Source organism: Agelaius phoeniceus, chromosome 8, assembly GCF_051311805.1.
Source record: "Agelaius phoeniceus isolate bAgePho1 chromosome 8, bAgePho1.hap1, whole genome shotgun sequence".
NCBI classification, from domain to species: Eukaryota; Metazoa; Chordata; class Aves; order Passeriformes; family Icteridae; genus Agelaius; species Agelaius phoeniceus.
In genome coordinates this window covers 7,992,379-8,008,297 of record NC_135272.1, presented here as the reverse complement: position 1 = coordinate 8,008,297, position 15,919 = coordinate 7,992,379, and the positions used below count along the sequence as shown (strand labels likewise).

At 55.9% G+C, this 15,919-nt stretch overlaps 1 protein-coding gene across 1 annotated transcript; it reads right to left on the bottom strand.

The window, feature by feature from the left end:
• Positions 1 to 7,892: 7,892 nt before the first annotated feature.
• SEC22B (SEC22 homolog B, vesicle trafficking protein) lies at positions 7,893 to 15,725 on the bottom strand. Its single transcript, XM_054638289.2, has 5 exons — positions 15,532 to 15,725; positions 15,180 to 15,289; positions 10,747 to 10,907; positions 10,274 to 10,420; positions 7,893 to 9,909 (listed from the first exon to the last, which is right to left on the bottom strand). Exons 1-5 carry the CDS (start codon positions 15,604 to 15,606, stop codon positions 9,755 to 9,757), a joined length of 648 nt encoding a protein of 215 aa, XP_054494264.1. The 5' UTR covers positions 15,607 to 15,725; the 3' UTR covers positions 7,893 to 9,754.
• Between the last annotated feature and the right edge of the window lie 194 nt (positions 15,726 to 15,919).

Sequence of the window (15,919 nt, the reverse complement as noted above, 5' to 3'; positions counted from 1 at the left end):
GCGCGCCGCCCCCGCTTCCTCCGCCGCGCCCCGCCCCGCCCCGCGCGGGCCGCCGGCAGGGGGCGCCCGACAGCGGGAATGAGGGGCGGGAACGGGGATGGAGTGGGATGGACCCGGGATGGAGCAGGAATGGAGCGGGGATGGAGGGGGGATGGAGCGGGATGGACCCGGGATGGAGCAGGAATGGAGCGGGATGGAGCGGGGATGGAGCGGGATGGAGCGGGGATGGAGCGGGGATGGAGCGGGATGGAGCGGAATGGACCGGGAATGGAGCGGGATGGAGCGGGGATGGAGCGGGGATGGAGCGGGAATTGAGAGGGGATGGAGCGGGAATGGAGCGGGGATGGAGCGGGGATGGACCCAGGATGGAGCGGGGATGGAGCCGGGATGGAGCCGGGGATGGAGCGGGGATGGACCGGGAATGGACCCGGGATGGAGAGGGAATGGACCGGGATGGATCCGGGATGGAGCGGGAATGGACCCGGGAATAGACTTAGGAATGGACCGGGAAGGACCCGGGGATGCACCAGGAATGGATCCGGGAATGGACCGGGGATGGACGGGGGAATGGACCCGGGGATGGACCTGGGAATGGAGTGGGGATGGACCAGGATGGACCGGGATGGACCCGGGAATGGAGCGGGGATGGACCGGGATGGATCGGGGATGCACTAGGAATGGACCCGGGAATGGACAGGGGATGGACCCGGGAATGGACTGGGAATGGAGCGGGGATGGACCCGGGGATGGACCAGGGATGGACGGGGTATGGACCGGGGATGGACTGGGGATGGATCCGGGAATGGGGGAATAGGGGAGCGGGGCTGGACCCGGGGATGGGGGAGATGAGGGCGATGGGGACTGAGGGGCCACACCCCACCCGTGGGGGTCACAGAAGGGGGGAGGCGGTGGGGATGGGAGCGGATGGCAGCAAGGGTGGGGCAGCGGAGAGAGAGGGCAGCAGACACGGTGTCCCCCAGCCGGGGGGTGGCAGTGGTGGCAGGTGCCCACAGGGGAGGACAGGGGGCTCTCCAGCTGCCACACTGCACTGCCCTTCGCTCAGATGTGGGGGGCAGGCAGCAGATCTGGGGTGTGCCCAGCAGGATAGGAAATCCCAAACCAGCCTCAGCACCGAGGCTGACCCCAGTGAGCAGGGGAGCTCCTGGACAGACAGACCAGCTCACTGCCCCACGGCTCACCCCCACAGCTGCTCCTGCTGCAAAAGCCCGGGAGGAGACCTGTGTTCCCACGGAAGAGGTCTCAGGAGGACAGCAGCTGGATTCAGCCCCAAGATCCCTCCCAATCCTCGGCTATCATTTAAAGCGTTAAAAATCCTTCTGCCCTGGCTCAGGCTCCGAGGACTGAGAGCCCTTTGTGTGCAGTGCTGACACGGCAGCCTGGCCCGTGAAGGCAGGATTGTACCGGGGCTGGGGGAGAGAGGGGCAATGAATAAACCTCACTGTTTTCCCCCTGTAATTCTCCAGATCTGGAGTCCCTCCCAGGCGTGGGGCTGGACAGTCAGTGCCCTAACCCCATTATGATTTTTCCAGGTATTCCAGTGTAACCCCTTGACAAGTCCCCCTCCATCCTGCACAGCTGCCAGAGCCTCCCGTTCTGCTCCAGCAGCTGCTTGTGGGCAGGCAGCTGTGCCTCACAGCCATCATGGCCATTCCGTGGGATTGCTCCTGGCCCACCACCCTCCCTGCAGCTCCTCACCTGCTGAGGTGGAGGCCAGACCCCCAGTAGGCAAATTCAGGAGGAATTCTGGTGTTTCACCGAGAGCTGCCATTTCCAGCTCCCCTTGGAGCTGAGCATTACTTATCACCCCTGACCCTGAAGTGGCTCATCCTCCACTTTGTTTCCCTTGGCCTGAGCACAAGCCTCTGAGCCCCAGCACAGGGACAGGATCCATGGCCTCCCTGGCACAGCTCTTGGGAGCAACAGCCCCAGCTGGCAGCTGAGGCTCAGTGGGAGAATCCAGCCAGCGAGAGGGAAGGCGTTGCTTCCCTGCTGCAGCTCTGGGGAACCTGCTGATTGCTCTTCTCTCTCTGCTCTGACCCTGCCCTCATGGTGCACATGGACTCAGCTGCTCATGGGAGAGAGTGTCCCACGGCAGCTCTGTTGGGGAGGTAAAAGGGCTGAGAGCAGACACCAGTGGGTCCTCTATGTGACAGAGGCTGGGAGTGACTGAATCCAGATGGACAGAGTGGATTTTGCAGCCAGGAAGGTGAGGGCCAAGCTTCTCTGAGCTGCCCTGGCAAGCTGAGCTGCCTGTGCCAGCAGGGAATGCACAAAGCATCGCAGAAAGGGGACAGGGACAGGTATCCCACTGTGTCCCCATGCCAAAGTTCCTCAATGAGCTCCCCATTATCCTCATGATCCTGTCATTAAGCAATAAATCCTTTAGGAGGAGTTAGAAATGTGTATCAGCATTGCTTCATCTTCATGCAGCCCTACCACACACCACCTCAGCCCCAGTTCCCCACCCAGAGAAGACCAGCAGCCAACACTGGAACTGGAGAGCTCTGCAAAGTTTCCTGCAGTTCTGCCTGGTTTCTGGCCATGCCTTTCCCCTCTTTGCCCACAGTGTCTCCCCCAGGTGTGGGAGCCCAGCCCCAGCTGCTGGTCGGGCAGGGTGCCTGGCACAGGGCTGGGTGCACTGGGGCACTGGCAGCGATGCCAGCTGAGGGATTAGGAGAGCTGAGCAGGCTCCACATCCACGGCAGAGTTTGTTAAACGGCCCCAGCAATTAGGGAAATCCTGGCACTTTGTCTGACAAAGACTGGGAGATCAGGTCCTCCCTGTGACTCCACTCAGAGTCTCTCTCTACCATGATTTTGGTTTCACAGAGGATCCATGCACTTTTCTCAGAGAGAAACCTCCCAGGGGCAGCAGCTCCCCAGATCCCAAATGCATTGCCTCTCTCCAGCCAGGGAATTCTGCCAGGCAGATGTTGGGGGTTCTGCAGTGCTCACCCCTGCTCCTCTCACAGAAGATAAAAATGCATTTGAACATTCTGAGGTGCTTTTTGTGTGTCTGTGCCTGGTCAGTGAGGACCATGGCACTTCTCTGTCCCCACCTTGGAGGAACTGCTGATTTCAACAGCTTTGTATTGGCTTGCTCAGAATAAATTGTGGTTTTTTGCAGTAATTTTCAGTGGCATTGATGGTGGTTCAGGCATTCAGACCTCAGCTCAGCCCATACCCCAATGCCTGCCTGCATCCCTGCTTTTACACGTTGTCCCAGATAAACGTTGCCTTTATCCCAGATAACCTGCCCTGATCTGGGGATCCTTAGGACAAACATGCTTGAGTCATAAGTTCCAGCTTTCTCTTTTGTGATCAGGAAAGCTGGAACCCCATTAAAATGGGAGCTGAGGGTGTTTCATAGTTACTAGATGTCAGCAGCCAAGAGGTTTAAGAAAAGCAGGAGGGAGAGAGGCTTCCAACAAAATCCTCAGGGCTGGCAGCCTTGTGCCTGTGCTGCAAATAGCTTGTCCTGTGGCTCATCTGCAAACTCTTAACATCCACATGACTTGGCTTATGCCATGATTACCTTACCTGCCAGCCAGCCTGTCTTAAAAAGAAACAGAGAAGTGCAAAGGCATTCCTGCACCAAGCCCTGCAGGAATGCTCTGGGCTCCCTGTTCTGCCTGTGCTGCTAATCGCCAGGGGAATTTGTACCCTCTGCCTCAGCTGCCTTCTCTGCAGCCCCTGGAGGATTTAAATTGCAGATGGAGTTGTGCAGCTTTTACCAAAGTTGGTCTGACCTACAGAGTGGTCATTAAGCTCCTGAAATGCCGCTGGCTCTGGGCATGCAGTGGAACAGGACAGGGATTTGTGGTCACCCTGGGGGTCACAGCCAGCACTGTAATGACACTGGCACTGTGGCATGGCCGTGGCTCAAGGAAGGGCAGCTGCTCACCACAATTGTTGGGTTCCCTTTTTTGGGTCTGTATCCAGGACTGGCTGAAGAAATAGGAATCTGTAACTCTCCTCTTGACCTTGAGCAGCCTCTAGGTAGCTACAGCAGCGATCCGCAGCAGGCAAATCCGGCTCCTCTCCCAGCACACACAGCCCGTGCAAGCCAGCCCTCCTGTGCCATGGTGTGGCACTGCCAGGCAGGCACAGCCCCCAGCAGCTGTGCTCCCCCAGCCTCTGGGGGCATAGCAAAGCAGGATAGGGGCTTCCTCCTGTTCCTGTGGCACCCAGAGCCCAGCCTCAGTCCCCAGACATGCTGTTATGTCTCTCCTGTCACCGGGCAGGAGCCTCGTGCTGCTCTGCAGCCAAACTGAGCCAGAGACCACCCAGCCCCTCCTTGCCTCCAGAGTTCCCTCCTGTGCCAAGGCAGGGACAAGACGCCATCACAGCTGCAAGGAGCTCATGGCTGTGAAAGGGGGAACATGAAACCCCAGGAAAGGTCCTGAGGAGCCACACACACCTCAGGGTCTCCAGGCTCGGGCACAACAGGTCCCAGCGCACAGGATTTGGGGTTGCTGTAGCTCCTGCAAGCACATTTTGTTCTGCTCTTCTATGCAAATCCTGTCCCTGCTGCCAGTCTGGGGGTGCCCCAGCTGTGGCTGGTGAGGAGGATGCGCTGCTGTTCCGGGAGCTGTGCCGCAGTGGGGCTGGGGAATCCCGTTTGCAGCGAGCATGGCAGCGTGCCAGGGAAGCTGAGGGCGCTGGGGGGACGAGAGAGCTCCCTGCAGGGTGAAGAGGGGAGGAAAAGACAAAATAGAGAAGAAGCAGTGACAGAGGAAGCAGGTTTATCGTCCCTCTGCAGAGCGCTGGGGCACAGCCACAAGGGGTTTTCTGTGGCAGGGTCCAAAATTGCACTGGGCTGCTGCATGCAGCCATGAATGAGCTCTGAGAAAGCCTCGTGGCTTGCTCCAACAGCCCCGCTGGGGTGGGCAGGGCAGCAGGGACTCCCCAACTTCTGCTTTGTCCCCTGTGGTGGGTTTGTGAGCTCAGACGTGAATGCTGCAGCTGGGAGCAGCCGTGTGAGCTGTGCAGGGCTCAGAGCTGTGGGCAAACCCCGGGGCAGCCCTGCAGGGCACCCAAACACTGCACAAGGCGGGGGAGAAGGGGACAGGCTGGGAGGGGAGGTGGCACGGCTGCTCCAGAGAAAGCAGAGCCAGAAATACATCTGGGCAGAGGGGGCAGAGACTGTGCAGGAAGTGCAGGAGGGTATCTGCAGGGAAAAAGTCAAACCCCACCTCTCCCCAGTGCAGGACGCTCAGCGACCCTCAAAGAGCTCAGATTGGGGTGACCAAGAGGGACAGAGTGGAGAGGGGGTCAGGGCTAGGCAGGTGCCCCAAATCCTGCCCCAGGGCTTGCTGAGTGCTCAGGACCAGCCCAGCTGCATCACTGGACAGGGAGATGGCACAGCTCAGGGGTGCTCTGGGGCAGGATGTGGCACTGATTCAGGCCACTGCAGAAGGGCTGGTCCCACAGTCAGCTGTCCCTGGTCAGCTGCCAACCCAGCACCCCGCCCCCGGAAAAGCCTCGATTTTTGGGTGGCAGAAAATCGACATCCTCCTTTCCAAAAGGGCACATTGAGGCAACACAGCAAAGCGTGAGGGGCAGAGGGGATCTCCAGTCCTCAGAGGGATGTTCTGTGGGACATCCCTCCCTGGTGGGATTCAGAGCCCTCCAGAGCTGTGGCAGCTCATGCTGGCCACACAGGGAGGGAGAACAAGGACCATGGTGTTCAAAGGCTGAACTTCAAGCCCTGCTGCTCTGGCCACTGCCGTCCAAGCACTTCTCTGCTGTTGAGTGCTCTGGGCAGGTGCTGCAGGCACAAGTCTCCACACCACTGGGACATTCACCCACGGCAAAACAGCTCCCAGAAATCATGGGATCTCAGGGGAAAAAATGCTGGAACTGGATCTTTCTCAAAACCTACTCAAAAATGGGGTTTACAAGTGCAAGGAGCTGCTTCAAAGCAGAAGAAGCCGGTGCCCAGGTCAACAGAGAAACCAAAACCCTCCTGCTCCCAGAGTGGTGCCAGTGCAGAGAGCAGCCACAGCCTGTGCCAGGTGAGACCTGGTTTATACCTGACACAGTGGCTGGAGCACCCAGCCAGCTTTTGCCATCCTGCTGCACTCTTCCTCTCCACTCATGCCCCGCCCATGGTAGGTTTGGCAGCATCTGGGAACCAGCTCTGCCTGTCTGCTCTTGCTATATCACTCAGGGAGGAAACCCCCATCACCCAAACCCGGCATGCCCAGTGGTGTAAACCCCCGAGTGGGCAGTGGGGTACACAGACACAGCCATGTCCCTGGTACACAGCCCCTGCTCCCTGCAGCAGGCACTGTCCCCAACAGCATAAAGACACCCAGGAGTGCCCCGACCTGAGCTGAGGGGTGTCAGCAGCCAAAACTGGCAGCTTTTGACCTCCGTGCTCACACGATGAGCAGAGCAGCTCCCAGGGCATTCTGCACGAGCATCTTTTCTTTTGCACTCTGCCTGTACCCCGTGCCAATATTTCCCCAGTGGCAATGGGCACACTGTGGGAGAAGGGAGAGCTCAGCTCAGCTCTGTTCTCTAAACCCACCCGAGCAGGGGCTCAGCCGCCAGGAGGTTGCTCTGCTCCCAGGTCGGTCCCACTTCCCCTCTGCTACGCGTGTGCCCCACACGGGACAAAACCCCTCGTGTCTGCCAGGCTGGGAGAGGCAGGTGCAGCAACTGGGGGATTGCCCAGCGGACAAAGGCTGTTCAGAGCCCCTCGAAGCACAGGGGGACCTCAGAAGCAGGAATGGAGATGGAAAAGGCGCTGCCTAGGAGGTGACAGGCAAACGCCCTGCGGGAAGCGCCTCCCTCCGTCCCAGCCGCAGCGGCCCGGCTGCACGGTGGGATGAGGCCGGGCAGCACCGCCTGCTCCGGGGGCCCTCGCGGGCACATCCCCGGCTTCACGGGGATGGCCAGGGCATGGCAAGGAGCTGGGGGTGCCCTGAGGAGGAGCTCCCTTTGTGTCCGCAGCCCCGCACCGCGCCCCAGCCCCGCGCAGGCACTGCCATCTGCAGGCAGAGCCCCGGGCCGGCTCCGGCTCTGCCAGCACCGCGACCCCCGAGCCCCCGGCAGGGACCGGCCACTGTCCCCAGCAGAGACCGGCCACTGCACACACCCGGCAGGGAGCGGCCACCGTCTCCAGCAGGGACCGGCCACCGCACACCCCTGCTGCAGCGGGACCCTCCCAGCCGAGAGCAGCCGTCATGAAACGCACGGAGAAAAGAGCAGCGGCTTCTCCTCCCCTCTGCCCGAGCAGCCGGACAGGAGCTGAGCTCACACCTGGCTGCGCAGGAGGCGCAGAGAGCCCAGCTAAGCAAAACCCTGTCCACACGTCCCTGGCACGGAGCATCAGCAGCATCCCTCCCCTGTTCGAGGGACGAAAGGGGGCTCCGCGTTTTAAAAGCAGGCAGGAAATTGCTCGTAAGGTGTGCCCTGGAGGCCCAGGCTGCCTGTGGGAGAGGAGGATTCCTGCCATCCCCCTAGGCAAGTGGCACTTGCAGTTCCGTGCCCTGCTCAGACTGGCACAGCCCACGGGGGACACACGCCCCACTCCCTCCCGATTTGTGCTGCTTCTCGTGCTGCCCCTATGAACAGCGTGGCCACAAAACTATCCCCATAAAATTCTGCCTGTGCCGAGGAGGTTTCCTGGCAACAGGCAGAGATGTGCCAGCAGGGAGAGACTCCTGCTATAACCAAAGTACAGCTTCTCTGGCAGAAAATGGTCAAGATCACATCTTTCAACTAGTTCTGCCTCCAAAAGGGAGCCCTTATATCCCAGTGGTTCCATCTATGGGGTCTTCATCCTCCTGTGTCCCTGGAAGGAAGGAAAGCATCCCCCAGGGTCACAGGAACGAGACACAGGACACTCCACGCCGCAGAGGGGATTTTTCAGAAGCATTTATTTCCCTGCTGACACTGGGGCTGCAGAGGGCAGCTGCTCCCTGAGCTGCCCCGTGCTGCAGAAACATCACCCCCTCAATCACAGCAATCCACGGACGGTCGGTGTCTGAGCGGTGAGACCTTCCAGCACCTCCGTTACACAGACCTACATCACTGGGACATTCACCTCATAGGGACACCACTTAAAAGGACTTAAAATCATTATAATAATTATAATAAAGCAACCTACAAAGTAACACTTAGAGGCATCATGCAGAAACTGGATTACTTTAGACTATGTGGCAGCTCAGAGTTGCTGGGTTCATCGGTGGACGAGTGCTTGACTGCATTCTGCCAGTCCAACAAGGTGCCAGGTTGGGCAGCATTCCCAGACAGGACAACAGCTGTGCTTCCCATCCTGTGGCAGGAAACACTTCCAGGTCACAGTTTATACATCCAGAACTACACAAGGTTATGTGCTTGTAAAAGGTGCTGGGAAGTCCTGACACTTCCTTCTGTGACACCACCTGCTTCCTCTACCAAGTGGCAGACATTTGAGTGCAGCAGAGTGCCTGAGCTGTGGGCTTTCTTTTTTCTCTCTCTCCTTTTTTTTTTTTTAATAAAACCAAAATCTCCTAAAATGTTTTTCTCAGCACAGGTGGACCAAAAAAATTATTAAAAAAAAATCACATTACACTGGTGATATAGAGATTGGCCCATAAGAAAGAAGAAGCTCTATACTATTGCCCCATAATGAGTTTTTCTTCACCTACAGTTTCAACTTCCCAAGTGAGGTAGGGAGAAGGTGACCACGGGTAAAAGAGGTGGTGTTTCTAAAGGATTTCACTGTTTTGAAGTTATCTTAATCCTTCATGTAGTGTTCTTTACAGAAACACTGCCTTTTCTTCACAACAACATTCAGAGTTTTGGTTTTTTTGGTTGTTTTGGGTGAGGGAAAGAGGGAGAAAGAAAACAAGGATCCCAGAGATGAAATGCTGGCAGTTTTGACACATTTTGGAAGGAAAGCACAGTTATAAAAAGGAAGGAAATAATGTAGTGAATCTGCAGCTAGAAGGGAAAAATAGAGAGTGCTGACATAGTTTGCACTGTGCCCGTTCCAACAGCATTGAATTACACACCCTGTTCATGTGGAAACATACTGTCACACACAGCTGTCAGGAGAGGGAGAGTGGACACTTAGAAACCTGGAGTTTAATTCTGCAGAACCAGTTAATACAGAAGCCTTCCACTGCCCCTCCTAGTACTGGACAGAATATGTTTTAAGGCATAGTTTAACATCCATTTCTTCCTAAAGCAATTTAAACTGTAACAAGCTAGGATGTCAGACACAAAACACTCAACAGATATTCTGACAGAGGTGAAAGCTGGTTTATGTACAGTGAAATACTTGCCTGCAAATGGGGGAGTCTTGAAAAAGAAAGAAAGAAAAAGAACTGCAGACCCAGATTCTAAAAAAGCAAACATTACCAACACAAGGAATGTTCATTAGAGTCCAGTTCCCACTAGAGCTACTCAACAGGAGGATGTACAATATGATTATGCTAAACAGCACTGATTGACTGATCCCAGAGTGCCCCGGGAGGGGGAAGAACCTTGGGAGGCCAAACTCTGCAGTATCCCAGTGCAAACTGCCTCAGAGGAAAAGCCTGCAGTCAACAAGCCTTCACACCTATTGTTAGGCTCCACTAAGAGATGCAGTAGCCAGGTGTCACCTAACAACTCCAGGACACTCCTGCGAAGGTGATGGTCCTGTGTGGATTCTAATGCACATCCCCCATGAGCAGTGTCCTGCACACATTCACCTGCCAGGCCACTGGCTTTCCCTCTTCCATGGCTGGGCCAGCTCACAGCCACCAGAACCTCACATAGACAATCAGCATGATGAAGAACACGGCTACGGCCGCCAGCTTGGCGTACGTGGAGCGCATGTTCAGGTACTTGGCATCCTGGCGGTACTTCTTGGACAAACTGGACAAGTTGTTGGCCTTGGAATCAAGAGCTGTTCAAGGGAAAGGGGAGAGGAGTTAGGATTAACTGAACATTCCCCAAATGTTACATTAAGTGTACAAGTTTCTCTGGAGCAGCTGGAAGCACAGCAGTTTCACGTGGCAGTGTGCCCTGTGCCCCCTGTCCCCAGGGCTTGTCCTGCTGGGATGAGAGCCACCCGAGCTGGAGAGGGGCTGGTGTCCCCTACAGCAGCACCAGCACCTGCCAGCTGTTTCAGAACACAGCTGATCCAGCTGAAACACCCATTGGGTTCACTGCTTTCCTCAGCAGGGTCAAGCCTTTCCCTCAGGACGCTCTGCCCACCCAGCTGCCCCAGGAGACAGCACTGTGTGCCAAACACTGGCCACTCCCAGTACCTGACAGGGCCTCTCCTCGCTGTAGGACCTCCTCAATGTTGGCCACCATAATCCTCTGCACATCCTGTAGCTCTGTGTTGATGGAGCCCAGGTTCCTCCTCGCCCGGCTATCAATGTAGAGCTTCTTGGTTTTCTGGATGTAGGTGTCTGGAAGGAGACAGGGCTGTCAGGGGGAGTCTCACCTAGCACAGAGCTGCCTGGCTGCAGGAGTGGGAGCACTGCTGAGACAGCCAGAAGACTACGTGCAAATATTCACTGGAGTGAGGCCAAAGACTAAAAGCAGGAAATCTGAATTAATGGACATGCAGCACTTCCATACCACTTCTCTATTCTCCTGCTCAGAACACCCATGTCTCTGGTGCCAAGGAGAATTTGAGCTGTCAATTCCACAGGACAAGCTGCAGAGAATCCCATGGCCGCTGCTCCCTCCCAGCAAGAAGTTTCCTGACTAGCCACAGGGAGAGGGACCTCACCAAATTCAATGAAGGAATAGGGCCTGGAGACTGTTGGAACCTTCTTGCCATGCTGCTCATCAAACTCTGAGTGCAAGTCTTCCAGATATGCAAAGGCCAGTTTCTTGGGGAATCCAGCTTCACACAGGACCAGGTAACACACTCCTTTCTCGATGATGTAGCTACAAGAATGGCAGACAGAGCATTAATCAATCAATTTTGAACCTATCCTGTCAAACACCATCCTGCACGCCTCTATTCCTATGAGGCAATGAGAACTGGCTACAAGAACTTCTGGTTTTCTATGTCTGGATCAAGTGTAAACCTTTCTGCAAAGCAATGGCTTATATTTTCTTCAGCCAAAATAAATTTTCTTGTAGCCTCAGACCCTACACCCATGCCAACAGTCTTGGGCTTTGACTTCAGCTGAACAAAAGCTGCCCTGTGAATGCCATTAGCTTAAAAAAATACCAGCAACAAAAGAGTTGTAATTTTGGAGTATAAAAAAGAGAACACCCTGCAGTCAGGAGGAGGGGAGCACAGGAAAGTTTGCCAGCAGAACAGAGGGGAAGGTGGCCAACACGTCTCTAAGTGGCAGCACAGCCAATTACCCGAGGCCCAGCAATGGGAAGCTGAGGCACTGAGACGAGGAGGCACACACAGGAGTTTGGTCTCAGCGTGCTGGGAAGGCACCCAGTCCCTGCCAGCTGTCCCTCTCCATTTTAGAGAGCTGGCTATCCCCTTCCTCACCACCACCAGCCTGCTAGAGGGGTGCTGCTGTGCACATGCATCACCACAGGGGCAGCTGGGGAGGGGCATTGCTGCTAGGTGGGTTCTGGTGACCTTACAGGCTCACCATGGGTGGGTGTGACCATGCCAGCAGTTCTCTGGCTGCAAGGTGAGGAGCTCCAAAGCACACAGTGATGCTCCTGCTGCTATGTAAAGCTGCTTGTTTTGCCCGCCCAGCTGAGGGCACACGGGTCCTCTTCTCACCCACCACCAACCCTGAGATTATTTAGGCTTCACTTTGTCACTCTGCTGCTCCACATTCCCATCTGAATTTTCCTCCTCACTTAGCCAATATAAAAATAAAGGCTACAATACTCCCACCAAAAGCAAGGGGGTGGAGACAGTAAACAGTCCTGTAAACACTTTTGAATGCTTATCTATATTCTTCAGGGTGGAGTGTGAATGCTACTTTTAGGTTACCTTCCTTTGACTTTCTGCATAATGCCATTAAGCATTAGTCTGGTTAGCATAAAGATTAGCAGTGTATTAAAGAAGTGATCCAGTCCTGAGGGCACTGTAGTAAAATAAGCAGCTTAAAATTTTGTTAATAGACACATCAAGCTTACAAAACAACTTCACCCCATTCCCCACTGTTTTTCCAGATACCCCAGCAGGGCCGTGTCCTTTAAATTAGCTATCCTCACCTTGTTCCTGGGCTCAGGAGTATCCATTCCTCTTGCCTCTATATGGCCCGTGTGTGAACCCTGGCAGCCTTCAAACAACAACAGATTCACCCCAACCAGAAGAAGAAACTCCAGCTGCCATCATCCATTCCACAGCATTTCCCCGTGTGCCCGTGGCCTTTGGTCCTTTTTATGTTCCTCAGCTTGGACTGCATCACTTCCCTTACCCCTGGAGACCTGCTTGCCACATTGGGGTTGCTAAAGATCATCACCCAGAGCTTGATTTAGCCACTGCCATGACGAGCAAGACTTGAGCAAATCTATTGAAATGAGGAGAACCAGTGTCAGAAGGGAATTCTGACAGCACTGCTGGAGCAGCACTCTCCAGGTGAGAGCACTCTGAGGAACAGGTCCCTGTTCCTGCTCTGTTTATCTCTGCCTGGCCCAGCTGGTCCTGCCTGGAGCTCCTCAGCTGCATTTCCCACTTGCCTCTCCCTGGTGTGATATTCAGGGTGTTGGGTTTAAAGTTGGTCTGTCAGCACCACGGGGAGCGAGCTCATCTCACTCTGCCCCAGATTCAGACAATTTTGTCAACTTCAGACCAGAGTTCCTGCCCAGCTGGGCCTCTCAGTTTCATACTTTGTGTGCACCTCCAAGCTTCAGCACAGCAGCTCCCTGCATGTCCTCACAGAAGGGGCAGATGTGGCCACTTGCCACTGTTAACTCTGCTCAGTGCAGCCAGCAGGTCTCCTGTAATCACACTGGGCATTTTGAGAGAGAAAAGCTTTATCCTGGTAACAGTGGCAAAGGCCAAGGGTTGCTTTTAAATGACAGGTAGGAATCACTTCAGCCATTCATCAGCCAAAGGTCACCTGCTCACTGACAGCACAGCAGAGCTGTTGGTGTTCCTGTACCTGCACAGCCCCAGTGCTGCTGCTGCAAGGCTGACACAGCTCCTGCAGCTGAAACCTTGGCACAGCATTTGGCAGAAATCACCCAAGGGCTCACAATTTAAATTTCAAGTTTCAGGAAGGCTCGGCTCTGCTTTGAACTGATGAAGCTGAAGATGTTCAACAGCACCTCAGCAAAACAGCTTCACCCCACTCCCCAGCAATACCCTGGGCTGTGCTGCTGACTCCCCCCAGAGCTGACTGCTCTGTCCTGCTTTGTGCTGCCCTCAGCACTCAGAGCTCTGGTCTGGCACAGGACTGGTGAGCAGCGTGGCCATGGGTCAGCGTTATTTCAGACTAAATCTCAAATTCCCCTGTCACCTCCCCTCCCTGCAGAGGAAAGTTTCTGACCTGAAATTGTTCTTTCCACACAGATCCCGCTGTAATGTCCCACCTCAAAGGAAGCAAAAGCAAGTGCTCTGCAGCAGCAGCTGTCAGTGGCCAGCAAAACCCATCCAGGGACTAACTCAGCCCAGGAGAAGGAACACTCCTGTCCCAGCCAGGTAACCTGGCTGCTCCTTTGGGACAGCTGGCAAAACAGGCCTGCCCAAGCCCTCCCTCCTCGTCACAACTGCTGTCAGTACAGCCACACTAAGAGGCTTTGATTTCCTGGGCAAGTGTTGCCACCTTCCCCGACATCTCCCTGCTTGCATCATGGAGGTAACTCAAGAAGGGATTTACTGGGATCTACACAGGCTTTTTCCCAAGGCTTCACTGCCAGGCAGAGCTACACCCATGCTGTGCCAAGTAGACACTCAGAAACAGGGCAGTTTTTAAATTCTGTGAAAATTTAATTTTAGAAAAAGCAAGAGGAAGAGCAGCAGTTAGCACTTAACTCCAGCAACAACACCCAAATCCAGCAGGAGATAAGGGTGGCCAGGCCAATCAGGGCCATCCTCTGACACTGTAACTCCCTATCAAAAGCAACCAGAAGGAAAAGATTTTTTTATAAATCTTGTCGCAGTTAGCAGACAAACGACAACCACAAGAGCAGCATCCCCCAAAACCTCACAGCTTTTGTCAGAGATTGCCCATCCAAAAAACTCCAGTTTTCATCTCTTCACGCCTCTGAACCTCTGAAGAAAGGGTCAGGGTGAGAGATTTTGCTCCTGTTGCTGGAGCAGAGGCCCAAAGCCAACCTTGCCCTGCATTCAAAGGCCACCTCCCCCTCTGCCAGCCACAGACACACACCCAGCCACTGGAGTCACCTGACACAGAGGGATCCTGCTGAGGGTGGCACCGTGGGGATCCTGGCACACTCCTGCCACAGCTGCACAGCTCTGCCTGGAGAGCTCACCTGGCCCCTGAGCCCTCCAACAGCCATTCCTGTCATGGCACAATGCTGATTCCCAGCAGGATCCTGACTAAGTGCTCAGGCATTACTCTGCCAGGCAATGACATGGCACAGAAAGAAGCATTTCCCTCCTCACACACAAGCTTTCCAACTCTGTTCACTCACCTCCCCTGCTATTAAGGAGTAAGGATATCTGACCTCTGCAAGATTTCCTTATTTCATAACCACGCTCTCTTGCACGAACAGTACTGGAGAATGCCAAAAGTGCTTTTAAGTCAGGAGCTCCCAAAGAGTTAAGGAAATTAATTAAACATACCCAACAAATCTAGCAATAATAAGACTGAATTTACTGGATGAGAAAAAGAATTCTGTCAGGTATCAAGACAACAATAATAGAAATATTCAGAGATGCTCGATGTGCTTGTAATTCATGAAAGCTGAGCCCTCACAGGGCACAGAGAGGACAGTCCTGGGCAGCAGGAGCTCACAGTACAAGGCTGTACAAGGACAGATCTCTTTAAAGACGAGACACAGGCCGCCCAGAAGATACAGTGAGGGCACAACAGAGAGAAAGGCAGGGAGGGAACAGAACCTGCACTGTCTGCAGCACAGGCAGAACCACGAACCTGGATGAAAACCAAGCGCCAGACACCTGTGCCAAGCAGTGCCAGCTCACACACTCTCCCTTGGCAGCAGGGCTGACAGGCAGCCCCGTTTCCAGCCCAAACCCCAGCCCAGCTCAAGGAGCCCCGGCCGGTTCCCGGGGAGCCGCGATCTCGCAGCGCTGCCGGTACTCACTGGAAAGCCATGGCTCCCGCCTCCAGCGTGCACCGCGTCGGGGACTGCTCGTTCAGCTTGCGGAAGAGCTGCTTGGCCTGGCTCTGGTACTGCTGCAGGTCGCGGCCTGACTGAGGAGGCAGGGAGGGAGGAGAGCGGCTGACCGGACACACCGGGGGGCTCCAGGGCCGCCGGCACCGGCCCCACGGCACCGGCGGGCTCTGCCCGTCCCACCCGCCACCACCGGGAGGCAAGCGCCGGTGCCAGAGCCGCCCTGCTGTGAGAAGGGACTGCGCGGCTCCCGGTGGGTCGCCCCCCGCCCGCTCCTCACGGACACACCGGCCCCTCCCCGCCCGCGCCTCGCCGGCCCCACCTGCTCGTCCTCTTGCATGGAGGCGGCGAGGGGGAGCCCGTCCGCCACGCGGGCGATCATCGTGAGCAGCACCATGGTCGCGCCCGCCGCCCGCCCTGCCACGGAGCCACCCGGAAACTGCCACCACCGCTTCCGGTGCGCGGCCGCCGCACCGGCGGCACTTCCGCCCGCCCGTGGGAAGGGCGGCCGCCCCGCGTGCGCATGCGCCAATGCGAGACCACGCCCCTATCATAGCCACGCCCCCGCGGGCGCGCCCCCTTAGAGCAAACGCGGTCCCTCCGCATGGCCACGCCCATCATGCTCAGTGTGACCACGCCCCCTCAGCAGCACCGCCCCGTTCCAGCCGCGCCAAGTAAGCCCCACCCATCTCCCCTCCCGCCCCCGCCCC

Bases quoted from the DNA above. Each gene is read 5' to 3' on its own strand.
- SEC22B (XM_054638289.2), bottom strand. From the start codon at position 15,606: ATGGTGCTGCTCACGATGATCGCCCGCGTGGCGGACGGGCTCCCCCTC. The intron at 15,290-15,531 runs GTGGGGCCGGCG...CTGCCTCCTCAG, and splicing joins CCATGCAAGAGGACGAGCAG to TCAGGCCGCGACCTGCAGCA. The intron at 10,421-10,746 runs GTGAGGTCCCTC...GTCTCCTTCCAG, and splicing joins CTATTCCTTCATTGAATTTG to ACACCTACATCCAGAAAACC.